Source organism: Varroa jacobsoni, unplaced genomic scaffold (assembly GCF_002532875.2).
Source record: "Varroa jacobsoni isolate VJ856 unplaced genomic scaffold, vjacob_1.0 scaffold_516, whole genome shotgun sequence".
Lineage (NCBI taxonomy): Eukaryota > Metazoa > Arthropoda > Arachnida > Mesostigmata > Varroidae > Varroa > Varroa jacobsoni.
Window position 1 is genome coordinate 145,097 of NW_019213418.1, and position 15,162 is coordinate 160,258.

Here is a 15,162-nt window from a genome sequence, read left to right on the forward strand (position 1 = left end):
TTTTGGAATGCACGGATCAATTCAGGGTTTAGTTTCTATCAATTCTATTATCAACATTTTTATGATTCCTGATCGTTAGAACAACCTAGAAGCTTGTCCTACTAAATTTCTGCGCAGCTTTTAATAGCCTTTTTGTATTATTATTGATGCTGCATTATAAATAAGTGTCTCGTATAGCTGGCTTGAAATATTCGTCGCATTTATTATTCAACTTTTTTTTTTTTCTCTCTCGCCGCTTCTCTTCATGGCGGTGTTGTGTAATGGGGTACATATTTTTGGCGACTTTGATGACATCTCCTTTTCGATTTGCCGCCGGTATTTCCATTAGTGACGCGTGGCAGATCGTATACTGTAAATCCAGTTGCATCTCCCGATGTTTTTCTAATACAATTACAATACAGGCGGCGATTCAGGTTCTACTCTTGTTATGCGCTGTTCCAATATTTGCCCTAACTTCACATATCTTGTCCTTGTATCGTAATACCAGCCGTATCTTTACAATAATAATGATAACAACAACCTTTGTTTCTAACCCCAATTTCGATAGATTCCTGCGAGAATAGGTAACCACCCCGCAGGCGTTTCTGTTCCTTCTTTTATGGGTCAGGTTTTTCATGGATATTTATGAATTATTTACGAGTATTTACGTACATATACGAACGTTAGCCTGCTCTGTTTTTCTTTTATTATTAGCACATTTTTCCTATTATCGCCGCGGACTAGTGCGGCTGCTGCCCCAACGACATACCACATTTGCTCTGACCTCTATCTGTTTTCTCCATAAATTGTTGGTAATTTTTTTTTCGTGTTCATTGAGCGAAACAGTGTGTCGCTAATTATAATTATTTCTATTATTATACCATCGCCATCATCGTTCATGTATCGTCGTTTCATAGGCATTGTCGTTATTATCTAGCATAAGCAGTCTAGACATTCTGAAGCGGGTCGATGAAAATAGTGTATTTCTTACTTCTATGTTCATAAACTTTTATGTTTCGCTTCTCACTATTTATATCTCTCGAGCGCGTTCTCGTCGGCATCTCGTTTGTTTTCTTCCTTTCTTCGTTGAATGAAGATGCCGTTAAATGAATACTATCATTGCTAAAGTCGGATCTCTCTCGGAGAGCAATATTTACAAGCGTACAACAATAATACAAGAATATTACCGTATTGGTTGTTATTATTGTTTTTCTAGTTGTAGTTATGTGATGCGTGGATCGGATCGATGGGACGTCCATGTCCAGCGGCGACGAACGACAACGAATCCTTCATACAGGTACCTTTATTTAGAGGAGCGCCATATTACACGGAACTGCGACAGTCGGGTAGCAGATAACCCGTAACTTTTCGATTTAGACTTTTCATCAAGACTAGATATTGTTGCCGAAACTGTATAACTTCAAATACTTCTAGACTGAATCAGGTAAAGTGAAACAACAGTTTATCTTCCAGTTCGTCGCTTTTGGAAGACCACGCCTCATCGGCCATAAGTTAGTGGTTTCTATCCATATATATATATTCATTAGAGTAGTAATAAGGGCATTGCTAGAATTACAGAATATCGTCGTTAATCAGTTTTCTGCTCGGTGCCTGATAAACAGTGATAGCAGCGACAGTTATATTCATTTATCTAGTAATATTAATAGTATTATTATTTTATTTATACTTATTCCATTATTATTATTATTAAACTAATCAAAAACAACTCGGTTACTTGACTTTGTACATAACCGCTGTTGACTGTTTCGCAGACAAGCTGCAATCTTCGCGACAGAACACTGCTCGAACGCTGCGGGCAACGATACATATGAATGTCAAAATGATCATGGCTGAGACCCATAACGAAACCATGAAGAAGTCTAAAAACGGAAACGTCATCAGGCCAAATTTTATTGAGAATAATGTATCCGTGATACTCAATAATAACACGAACTTTGAGTGCGTTAAAAGCGTCTGCGTACCCCGCGTCATGGCAAACAGGTTGGCGATGAGAGGGATGGGAATCACAGCGCACAACGTTGTCCTCGCCGCCATTAGGTGGGCGTGCGGCGAGATATTGAAGAAGTGCTTATACAGGAATGTGTTTAGCTCTGATATTTGACCGACGAATAAGCTGAGAAAGATTGCTAGCGCAAGATCCATGCTTGGTCTTCCGGCAGATCCCGTCTCCTCCACCGAAGCTGCGTTCGCTGCTGGACTTACGCCAATGTGCTTCGAGGACGTGGAGCTTATAAGACATGTTAGGTCTCTGGATGGTTTTTTAGCTTTGTGGCATTCATACTCTATCCGATCTCTTCGCTTGCCTCGATCGTCCTTATCGTAGAAAATAGCATCTGGCGACTTACGTCGCTGACCAGATACACAGCAGAAGGTTATCAGTCTTCGGCTGATCCTTTCCGAGTGCCAGTCGAACATATGTAAATTATTCATTTTGCAGAATTGCATGCCGATATAATAGCCTAACCCATTACAGATGACAACATCTAAAAGGATACGATCCCACCAGCACTCTGCGAAATTCGGAAGCAGATGCACGAAGCAGTACTCGGTCATCTCCCACACGATGCTGTATATCCATAAGATTTCGTATTGGCGAAAGATGATCGCTTTAAAGGCGCATCCGACGAGATGAGCGACGGCAAAGATGTCGAGGTGAGTGTAGATTTTTTGCCAGGTAACGGGGTCACAGTTGACCCCGTACTCGGTTCGTAAGCTGACCGCTTGATTGCTCTGTGGAAACACACTTCGCACGGTCCGTGAGTACGTGTCAACGTCGTGGATGAAAAGGAGGGCGTATAAGTTACACAGATTGCAGAAGATGACTAACCCGGTAAACAGCCGCCAGCCGTACTTTAGCGGCGGATAGAATGGATCCTCAGGCAGAAACAGCACTGACAGAGTGAGCGTACTGGCCAACGCGGCCATGCTGGTCCCCGATGAGTGCTTCACAAACGAGATGACTACCTGTGTTGGAAAGAGGGCCATAGAAACACACAAGGACAGAGAGCGACAAAGAGGTAGAGACAGAAACAAACATGAGAGAGAGTGTGGTATAAAAACAGGTATACGTGACGGCAGAGGAGACGCCGACGAGAGCAGCAACAGCAGCCGCATTAGATATGGGCGACCGCAAAAATAGATTCACCTGTTGGAAACGCTTATTCTGGGTATCTACTCCTACCTATCACTGCTGCTGTATAGAAACTGTATGCTAGGACAGTAGACAAAAGAATTAGGCGAGCAGTCTATTGGGCGTCCAGTTGACAGAGGTACTTACCGTCTACAAGCCAAGCTGGGCAATTTTCGTGCGGTATGTTTGCCGCTTGCCCTCCTCTACGCGATGCGTAGGAGCTCCATAAGCATCAACTAACATTGCACTAGATCAACTAAATAGATATAAGCGCTCGTTCTGTTGCAATGGCTGAGCAATAGAATGGATGGGGAGCGAGGCAAGCGGGATGCGTATGATACGTATACATACTCCTTCGTGATGGGGGAATATGAAAGGAATTTTCACTCAGCGAGACTATGAGAGCGCCCCTACCAGGAGGAATATAACCTTTTTTGACCGTGTACAACTTAGCCCTATTAGCTATTAGCTACGGTCGACTGGTTTAATGGTTAGAATATTGGCTAGTGTTTATGTAATTCTCTGCCCATTAAATCTAATAGTGGGGACGGAAGGAAATTATGTGTCGTGTAGTCACAGTTTGCTGCTATATAATACAATAATATATGGCAAACGAAGCAGAAACACGTGATTATACAATACATTGTTCGTTCCTGGGTCCGGCTTTGCCACTGCAACGCCGGTAGCAACGCGATTCCCTTGCTGTCTTGAGCAAACCAAAGATAATAATAAGAAAAAAATGGTGATAACTAGCCTTTCCCATCCGATTCGTATCACCTCAGTCCTACCAATGACCGGACACAAATGTGTCGCATATCGCAGTACCCACCTGCACAATATAGAGCATAAGACAGACGAAGCCGAGACAAGCTACTGCATTGGCCACCTGCTTCTTCGAATGAAGCATCGATAGACGAGACAGCACGCTGAGCTTTCGACGGGACTCGCAGCGCTTCGAGTTAGGCGTAAGAATACAGTCCGTGCGGAAATCCAGCTGCCGTGTGCAGGAACCCATCTTGGCTATGCTTAGCGCTGTCACCCCCTGGGGATTGAGACCGCTTTAAAAATCAAAGCAGTTGAGAGAATAGGCCGTGCGATGCCGATCCGATCCAGGTGGCCCTCGTCACCTACAATCCAGTCCTGCTAAGACGGCAAAATGTCCGGTTCTACATATTCGACGCAGAAAATGCACCACGAAAATACAATAACGCACCACAGGCATTAAAACAAAGATAGCACAGAGACAGAAATCAAACTGCTGTTAGAGGCCGGACGTTCGCATATCGTTCTAATTGCCGCATCGCTTGTGTACGCATCATGATATAGGCAGATACAAATAACCTATAACACTGTTTCTGTTATCATTTGATACTTTTGGACAAAATGTACGTAAATACTAGCGTTATTAACCACCATATAGTCCCACACGCTGATGAGGCTTCTCCATCATTCAGGGACACACGTTTACCATTGATAAAACAACCGACGGCAGAGGCTAGGCGTACCTCTAGCCTAATTCGAAAGGACGTCAAAATAAAAAGGGGAGAAAGTGTTTTCTTAATATTTAACGGTGAAGACTTTTGCCTAAAGGTACCGCCTTGTATGTGGCAGCTGTAATAACGCTCTCGACGATAGCAAAGCCGCTCTCGGAGCGTCGTCCGTCGAGTTTCGACATTCGCCGAGTGGCTTATGTAGCAGCCATAGCGCCAGCGGCGTTCTCGATCCAACACGCAAGCCTTCGTCGCTCCATGCCGCCATAGTAGACTGCCATTGAATCGGTACTGAGTACACGGAGACATTCCGTGACCTAGTGTTAAACAAACTCGGCGCTCTGCAAACTCGCTGCAACCGAATAGAATGGCCAAGTAATTAAACAGCAGTATCGGACGTAAAAGTCGAAACTTTTTTGTATCGGTCAGCTTATTACGATTTGCGCAGCACGCAGCGAGCAGCAAATAGGCTAGAAAAGGTTGTGGCTCAAAAATAGAGTACGAGCGAGAGGCCAACGTCGTCTCAATAGTCATAAATTTACTCGACAAGTTACTTCGTCAGTGCGGCGGCACTCTTGTGTACAGTTTGAATGCAACATTTGCCATCATTTACATACGATAGATACTAGTGCTGTTATGAGCTCTCTGCTGCCGAAAAACTCAAATGTCAGAGACCATCAAGGATCGCAGATTCAAAGATGCAGAGATGAACTGACTGACTAAGACTGCCTGTCAGCTAGCGACGAACAGTACCCGTAAGCGTGCGTATCTATCTGTTTTTATGCGCATGTGTGTTGGTGTGCGCCAATAACCGAAAGTCACCTCTTGCTATTATCAGCCTAGAACAAAGCGTCTTCAGATACCTCGAGTAGCGAAAAATTTTAGTCCTTGTTCTCAGACGAAAACGACGACGGCAAGGCCAGCAGGATGCTCCCCCACGTATACTAAACAACATGATTCCACCTCGATTCTTTTTCTATTATCAGCCACTTTCCTGCCGTGTCTAGCTGCGTGTGATAAATATTCCAGTAGACGCAAAAGGTCAGGCGCACGTTCGTTTGAGCACGTTTCAAACAAGTTAGTCCTAACGACCCTCGTCATAAGACCCATGGATGTCTGTCGTGGCCGCATCCGACGATGTCGCAAAGCACCTACTAACAGGACAGAGGCGCGAGTTACAAGAAAGTGACAAGTGAATGAGTGGAGATCAGAGGATTCTGGAAAAGCATGTATTTACATAGAATATGGTTACGTCTGCCTGAATGTTAATTATTAATCTATACTTTACACGAAACGGTCGAATAAAATCTGTTGGATAGTTTGAACCTACATTTCTATAGATTGGGTAAAATAGTTACAGACTAAGCCAATACTCAACCTGGTTATTTTCGTGGTCGAATACTCGAGCGCGAAATTGGATGAATTGAATTTCTTACATAAAACATATGTACTCATACTTAGCTGCTATAAGCTAATTTAGATCTCGGCAAACTGCAACTAAGTAGTTAGCAGTTGTAGGGAACGCTACCAATTTATTCGTCTTTCCTGTTTTTCTGGAGACGTGAGGGCTTTTTCTGTACCATGTGTCTGTATGAGAGAAAAACAGAGAGTTGGACTGCACAGGTCTCGGAATGTATTTTTCTTTATAGCAGTGGCTTGTTAATTGATTTCCAAGGTGTCCTTTAGAAAACGAAGTAGGTGATACAGATGAGCTTGAGTCGGACAACATCCACGACGATGGTGGCGGCAGCGACCCACCTTCCCATTAGCCACAAAGAGTCTACCTTCATTTCCCGTGTAAAAATGGCTCTACGTGAGCTAGTTACGTAAACGACAGCTGTGAACAGAGCGTGAAGAAAAGTCAAGGCCGATAAGTCGATGTCCATCATCTGGGGGCGAGCCCCGAACCATCTTCGTCAAGGGGCATGAGTGACGCCAGCAGCAGGGGATTTCTAGCAGCAAGCAAGCCGGTTGGATATATTGAGTGTTATCGCTTGGCTGGGCTAGGTACTAATTAAGGGAACACAACGTTTGCACACGTTACCTACAACTGGGAAGTGTCAGAAACGTAGTGCTCAAAAGTGACGGCGCCACTTTTTGCCATCAGCAGCCTGAGCAAGCTTAGTCGGGATGACCTAATTGCTCTATTGTAGGCCACGACTATCATCTGAGGTTACTCTTCTGATAAAATGTCACAAAGGTGATACCATCACTCGCTGATGATGCTGTGTTGCTTTTTTTTTTTTTTTATATATATATAGAGAGAGAGTGAAGAACCAATGAGTGGGGGAAGAAAGGAAGTGAGGCGCACGAGATAGGTCAATATCTTGCCGTCAGTACTTCTGTACGCTGGTGCATTGAGCAATAACAGTTTATAGTGGCGCAGCAAGTTCTAGCGTCATTTCGTCGATTTGTTCTGTATCACGTGTAACGCACGGACCATTTTGTAAGGATCCACTACTCACTTGGATTAAAGGACAATTAGTTGCTGTGAGCGTGCTAACCCGGTAAGATAATTCTATTGGTATCTACCCAGTCTCGATTAGTGCAACTACTTATTTATGCGATGACTAAAGGTGCTCGGTCTCTTGTTTGCGGTGATGTTTGTATCCGCACACGTATGTCTGTATGCACTTTAATCATATAGTTGTTACTATAGGTGCACGCGCATAGGCACTGACGCGTATATCTAGCTCAGTGGATAGCTATGACTGAAAATCGCTGAAGCAAATATCACTCGCCCGTTAGGCACATACGCAGGAGGGAACAGAACACGGCGACAAGGAAGGAAGGAGAGCTACGGGTTAAGAAGACGCATGTTGAGAAGCTGCTTTAAATACGCTATGACCGCTGTCAAATCCACTTGTCACGTTATATTTGACGTAGTCCGCAAAGCGTGTTCCGGAAAGTTTAACTGACGAAATTGTACTTTACGAAAGCCAAACGATCACACTGCCTTCGTAGGTAGACGTACTTCGGTCAGTAGCAGAAATAAAAGTCTTGTGGTATGAGTACCGCCATGGATGTAAGTGAGACACGGAACGATATCAGACCGTTTCGTATCATGTAGTAAGCCTTGGATTCATCCAAGCTCAAAGAGACTGCGGCACATGAAAACTACAGATACGATAACAACATTTTTGCTACACTTCCTGTAGAACGCATGGATGGGCATTTGCTCCTGGGAAGCGTAGTGATAATATATTGCTGTTGCATCCGACGGAACAATCCAATGCATACACTGATGCATGATTGACACCAATTTTTGGCAGATTTTCAATTAGCGAGGAGAACGGTGCGTGTTGGTCTGAGATGGTTCTCGGCTTCGTCGGCCATCGTGGGAAAATCTGAGAAGCGCGTTACTGCCACGATGGATGAGTTATTTGCCTTACATATGTATTATGCCTTGTCACGACCATTTTAGTTCAATTTACTGGCCCAAGCTGGATTAGATATACTCAGGGATATAGTTAGTGTAACCCGTTCTGTTACCCATATATGTAGCTGGAAACTTCTCTTCTCTCGAAAAATCTCTTGGTAAGCAAGTCTGTCTAGGGTGTGTACTACAGTCAAGTAAAAATAAGGCTAACAACATTATCCTGCAATGGTTACCATCGGCCAGATTGCCAATGGCACTCTGCTTGAAAAACGGTCAAGATTTTGGTAAAATTGTACAAATACACTGAACTGGGATGCTCTCTAATCTTGCTATTTGTCAATCCCGTAAGGGCAAGAGATTTAGCGCGAGGTATGGGTCAGGACAATATTCGACATACGAAATTCGGCTCCAGCTATGCTACAATGCCACGCGTCCAATCATATTTCCTCTCCGAACTGATTCGACAAAGGGATCTTACATTGTAAGAAAGCCATGAATCGTTTACCAAGCTAGGAGTTGTGGAAGTGTATTATTAAAAGCGTACAGCAGAAGTGTGACAGAGCTTTAGCGGTTAAAAAGAGGGAGCTTTATTGCTATTGCTGCTGCCTGTTGACGGGAAGTTGTAATGCTCTTGGCTGGTAGACGTATACCGTATATTCGGTTACAATGTTGTCTATACCAAAGAGTTATACAACGTTCACTATGGGTATGGTGAGTAACCGGTCGTCCTCGCAAACGAACATCGCTGAATTGCTTATCCAGCTGGACGAAGGAGAGCGACGTCGCAGTAGCTTCTATGGCGTAGACTTCCTTGATGGCCAGATTTAGTGGACCGAAGATACAGCAGGGCTGCTCATTAACATATGGGGGGTGGTTAAAGTGAGTTAGCATTTTCACAATTCTTTCGCTATCCAAACCGTATGACTTCTTTCGAGCAATTATATAGCGCAAGTTCGAGCACATCGCGGTCACAGGGCAAGATTTGATGTGTTTCATACTATAAAATCGTATCGGGCACGGGTTAGCCTTATGAAAAATGGTAAGAGTCATTTCGAGCGTACTTTATATTTATAATAGAGTCAGTGGAATGTACACGACCCGATACTCCTAGGTAATGCCGCCCTATAGCGGTGTATTGTCGTTGGGTTTAAACGTTGTTAGCCGCATAACCGTACCGGACAAATGATATTGATTGGAAATTAATCCCTCCGCAACTTTTTTTCGACGACCTTTCTTTCGTTGTCCGCATCGATTAGTTAAGTAAGACACTTAAAAATAGATAATAATACACTCCGTTTTTTTATAAATGAGATACCTAGCGCCGCCTTAGACAATTTACTAACATTGGTTCGTATTTCGTTTGCTTACTGTCTTCCGCTTGCTAAGTGATGCAAATCCCGTAGATCCTAACGCAACCCCCAACCCTTATACTTACCTTCCGGCTATCTCACCCCTTTGTCCTTTTATACATAGGTCTAGTCCTAATTGTGTTACTTCGTGGCAGCTGTAAACTCGATCCCGAAGGAACAACTAAGGCAGCTGATGTAATTTAACTCTCTACCTAAAAGTCATTAAATTCACCGTGTATTTTCTCATAGTTCCCAAAAATATCACTCGTAATTTTTTCCTTTTCGTCTGTAGATTGTTGATATTTTCAGAAGGACAAGGCTAAATTTCCAAAAAAACAGTCCAGTTCTTCAACTTCGTCTTGAATTCTACTCTTATCTTCCTGTTCTTTTGAGTTTGGCAAAAGTTACTTGATTCGGATGTTACTTGCTTTCTGGAGCAGTGCTCAAAATGTACATTGTCAGCGTCACTGTGATGGTTGGGTATTTCTCAATGTGCGTAAAGTTTTGATACAGCTGATATCCTGTCTGCAATGCTCCGAGGATATGTTTATGACTAATTTATGACGTAAGGGTTCATCTGAGTGAACATTTCAGAGACTCATCTGCCGCTTTACAACCTCTCAGAACTTTTTGTTCTTATTGTTGTCTATGTTATGCGGACCTTTTTTTATTTATGGAAAATAAAGACTGCTTTATTTTCGCTGCATTTATATACAGAGTCTCTCAGAAAACGTGTCAGTGCAGCCGAAAATTAGAAAGCGGCCTGTTGCAAATGATGCCACTTTGGCTAATCAGTTTTCTTTACCACTCTCTTAGATTTGAAGTTAGTATTACTAAAAGAGTAGCGATTCTGCTTAGACATCTTCGATCACTTCTAACTGCCCCGCATTTTTGTTCAGGCAACGGTACACAACCCTATATTAGTCGTCGACCTAAATATCTATGTAAAATGTTTATTTTCGTTTCAGCCTACATTTCTGGTTCATTTCTCTGAAGCCTAAATATGTATTTATAAATACTTAAGCTTATATTTTTTTTCCTGTTCATACCTCTTTTTACTTATCGTAGAACATTGGTCACAGCTTGGAAACTAAGTGACTTTTGAATTCGGCAAAACTACGTCACATGTACAAATTCCGAAATTTCCTGGTCTTTTCGCCGCCTTCTTCATACTTCTTTAATATATCCGAGTTTCATGAAGTTTCTTTTTTTCACTTACAAATCAGAATCCTTTTTTTTGTCAAATCACCACGATATGCCCAATCGGCCTATTCTGACAAGTGCTGACACCGCCCACATGCCTCAAATGCAAACCCTGTTGCTAACTGCTGCGTCAAGACCCAGACCAGCAATTTCTCATAAACTCTAATCAAAACTAATTGCCTCGAAAAACGTCTTTTTTTTTTTAAAAAACGTTTACAGCGGTACATAGCTATCAACCATTTCAGCTAGGATATTTCTTCTCCTTTAAGAGAAAAATGTTCTCTTAACTCATATCCTATACTTTTCTCTTTTTTGTAACACTACTAGTTAATACATCTTAATTGAATATTAGATAGTTTAGGTACGGATTGAATAGTTTTATCTATTGGTTACACTAACGCATGTTACTTTAGAGTTTTTCTAATTGAATAGGTTTATTCCTAACTAGTACTTGTAGGGAGTTGTTGCTTGTCTCTTTGATCACCTGGAGCCGATTTTTTCTGAGGAATTTTCCCAATTTCGCTACTACTCCGACTACTACGATTCCGTTACTTTAACGTCACGTCCAAAGTTAGCTACCGTAGCTATAAACTGTAACAAAAATTACGACCGTGACATCATTTTGCCAACCTTCAACCTGAGTAGTACAGAAGTGTGAGTGGGCCTGTGTCCCACTTGGGAGTAATGCGTAGATAAGCTATGAAATGGAATGAGTGACGAATCCAATGAGGTAGTGGCTGGGTGTATAGACCTTGCGCGTTCTCACTGCACTTAGAGCTTCGCTCACTGGCTAGTGTTGCCATACATAGTAGCTCTCATGGCTAACCACCTTTGCCTTGATCGGCCGCATAGTCAAATGTCACAGCTCATACTAAATAACACATGGTGAAAAGATCAAATACCTATTTCTATATTCTGTGTGTGTTGTGGAATATCGTTTAAGGGCACACCGTCAAAGAACGTTTGCATCCTTTTGGGCCTCCTACACTGGCGGTTCTTGTACGTTGAATGTCTGTAGAAAACACAACAACAAAACGTCCATGCAAACGTAATTGGCAACGACACTACTAAATGTAATTCCTCAAGAGTGTAGGCACCATACGAGTGGAAGGGGCAATCTATGGCCCTCAGCAGCTTCGTGAAATACCACTAACTCAGTGCTCACACAGGCCTGGACGTTTCGATCACCGACCTCAATTCACAACTCACGTCAACACTAGCAACCAGTGATGGTAGCTAGCTATGCGGTGCCACTAATGGCAAGACGTTGACTAGCATCTTGCCTTTTGCCTGCTTTTTGCTGGTATAACGTCGAATGACCGCCACCGTCTATCAGTGACCGGCAGCATCTCCAAGTGGCGACGGACGTTGTCGTTTTCCGGCCTGAAGAATCTTGGTAAAATCAGCACACTCATCAATAGCTAGGTGCTCATTCCATGTCTCCGATATAGTGGCATTTGTAGTCTAACAGAACGCCTCTCTGTTCGGTAGCCCGGTTGCAGCGGTGACGGTGGTTGTGGTGGGAGACCGAGACCTCCGCAAAGGGGGAGCAGCCACGCGGTTGAAGGGGCGCGAGAGCGGCCGTGGAGGAGGGCAGCATTGTGCAGCAGTACAGCATAACGGCAATGGAAGTATGTGTTATTGGGGCATCTGTCCACCAAGGTAGTGGAGTGTCGGTCTAACTGTTCAAATGGGCGGAGGGGGTGAAACGGGTCTGCTACTGTACTATGTACTAACGAAAGACTACACTGATGAAAGCAGAGCAACGCCAGGCTGAATGAGCTAGCCACCAAGCCAACACAATGGCGGGCGGGACTAAGGGATGAACAGCTAACTAGCCGACCGATTCAGTCGGATTCGTACTGAGTCTTGCAGCTTTGTCTGTTCCCGCTGTACAGATGCGAGTGTACGAGACGTCCATGAAGACGAGATAGCACCACGATGAACGGCCACCGCCTCAGCCGTAATCACAGCGACAGCAGCAGCAACAGCTAGGAAGTATGGCCAAGAAGCAGTGAAGCTGAAAGTCAGCGATAGCAGCCACAACTAAGGACGTTATTCTTTTACGTCGGCAACAGTGGCCACGGTGACAATGGAAATCAGCTGACTGTCCAACCCGCACACAAGCATTTCACTGTAGTTGAAGAGTATGAAGCGACAGAAGAGCTCAGCTTCAGTTTAAGGGGCACTGAATATTCAGTTTACTGAGGCCGATTTAAGTCAGCCGGCTGCTGGTTTTTCCCTGTCCTGGTCAGAGCTCTCTTTTCTGTTGTCCGCTTGCGCTTTATGTTGGAATCTACTTTTCTAGTCTGGGCCTGCCGCCTACTCGTCGACAATCTCGTTTACAAGCGGTTTACCGGTTTCTTTTTGACTCGACGACTCACCGATTTTCCAGCAGCGGAAGCAGCAGTAGAAACGGTGCTTTCTTCGTAGAAGTATTGATCAAGAGGGAAACTCCTCTAAGGATTTCCAACGAAACATTAGTTTCTGGCAGCGCCACATCAACACTACTTCTTCTACTCCTGGAGAACAGCAGCCACCAAAACGATGGTTTAGTTTCCTTTTATTGTTGTTTGTAACGAAAAAACGAGATGTCTCCAAACATTACCGATTTGAATGCAGCCGCTGCTTCGGCCTTTGCGTTAGCTATTTTTCATTCTTGACTGTTGCCAATATTGGCCGAAATACTATTGCTGAGCCTTATAAGGCTAAGAGGTTCATGAAAGAGTTCCTATTACGCCTTGTCATGGCGCTCGAACTGCTAGGAACGTTACACCGTAAACAGATACTAGAGACCTCTATTACTACACATAATCACATTCTTATAAAGAATTCTTAGTACCACTACTAGAAGTATTATGCTACATATAGTAGTACGAAAAGTAGATGGGCCTTATTTGATTACGCTGAGGAAAGAAGCCTCCTGCAGTATGGATTGGAGATCCACGAAGTGCCATGACTGCGTACAATCGGCTGCCAAATGTATGCTGTACATGTCTTTGTCGCCGTCTATTTGGAGCAGGTTGATAGTTGCCTACTTCCTAACCGAATAAGAATTTGTTTGGCTGGGCTTTTTAGGCATAGATACAATTCATTTTGTGCTGCAAGCTAGTCGCCTGATGGGGTGTCTAACGGCGATACCGGACGTAACACACGAGGTTTTTTAGACTAAGAAATAACAGGGAATTAGGCAACGGCAAGAATATACCTCAACAAACCTAACCATAGATAGTCTAGTTGTACCGCTGAAGTCAGTCAGTTACACCCACCAGTCTCACAGTCTCGGCACGCCGAGCGTTGCTCGCTCGAAAGATTTATCATTATTTGCCGTGGAAATGGGTAGCTTGCTCAGCAAGTTAAACAAACTACCTTGTTCTTGGTCGGGGACAAAAGGAAATATAAGGTATCATCTGCCCGCTCGTGAAATAATTGCGCTTTGTGATACTTCAGTCCATAACGTTTGCTAGATATCGCTTGTCACTGCTTGCTACCACTTTCATTTACTTTGACTAACCTGGATACTACTATTTCCGCCTGGCGTAGGACACTGCATCCAGCCCGTCCCGTTCCGTTCATTCATCGTAGACGGCCAGTATAGAGCCGTGAGGCGGACTTTTCGCAAACGCCCAGGATAACGCCCATTGGAGACTGGGGAACGACAGTGCTGTGCAATGGATATTCTAGCAACTCCGTTTACGTTGCCAGTATAAACCTGTTATGGCAAAGATGAATCAACGGCTGGAAATCACCCTTTCTCTCCATCCTTTCCTCTCCATCAACAGTTTGTCACTTTTTTTCGTCATCCATCATTTTGATTTTCCAAGAGCGAGCGAAAACTCTTCCGTCTGTTTGTCGCTGTCGCCGGAACACCTTATATGTACCTGAAGGACAAGGCCCGGCCGACGGGTAGATCTCGCGTGTGGTTGTCGACGGAGAAGTGTTTCGTGGCGAAACAAGAAGGATCTACTGCCACGGCTATCGACGAGCAGGCCTGATACCTAAGACAATTTTGGTCAAGTGGACGCTACGAGCATGCGAAGTAAGACTACAAGAATAATTTTAGGTACACCATCATGGCATAAATGTAGCACAAACTCTGGGATTATTGCTAGACTGTTTTTGCACGCAAAGAGTGAATAGATGTTTTCTTTCGTTGCTAGGAGAGCATATATACGAGTGTGACGTCGTTGTGAACTTTAGACATAGAGTTAGTATAATTTCGTATAAACTTGAATGGTACCAGATAAAGGAGTTATTTGATGCTCATCAATAGATCACAGTGGCAAAGCTACGTCAGAGAATGACCTAGCAATCGGAACGTCCCACGAGTAGGAGGGAAATCCGCACCTCCGGTTTACGATGAGCTAGATAGTCGGGCAGGACTTTTTATTGAAGTAGCGCATTAATTTTAATCCTGTAGAAAATCAAGATGCACATTTTGGCTATTCCCTGTTCGTTGACATTATCACAATTTCTAATTATGCCGCTGAAGCTTGAAAAGCTGTGGCGTTGAGCACTGCAACGCTGCTTGCGCACTTTATCTTTTTTTTACCTTTTTATTAGGGCACTTATTTACCGTGTCAACGGATGAATGAATACCCTAACTTATCC

The 15,162-nt window shown here is 43.7% G+C and overlaps 1 protein-coding gene across 4 annotated transcripts; it reads right to left on the bottom strand.

The window, feature by feature from the left end:
* Window positions 1-174: 174 nt before the first annotated feature.
* Window positions 175-12,052, bottom strand: LOC111261055 (phosphatidylserine synthase 1). 4 transcript variants are annotated; one of them, XM_022834273.2, is made up of 3 exons: window positions 11,502-12,052; window positions 3,960-4,296; window positions 175-2,964 (listed from the first exon to the last, which is right to left on the bottom strand). In XM_022834273.2, exons 2-3 carry the CDS (start codon window positions 4,143-4,145, stop codon window positions 1,711-1,713), a joined length of 1,440 nt encoding a protein of 479 aa, XP_022690008.1. In that variant the 5' UTR covers window positions 4,146-4,296; window positions 11,502-12,052; the 3' UTR covers window positions 175-1,710. The 4 variants fall into 4 exon arrangements, with proteins under 4 accessions (XP_022690008.1, XP_022690006.1, XP_022690007.1 ...); XM_022834271.2 differs by having other exon boundaries at window positions 3,960-5,774; XM_022834272.2 differs by having other exon boundaries at window positions 11,454-12,052.
* Window positions 12,053-15,162: the final 3,110 nt, after the last annotated feature.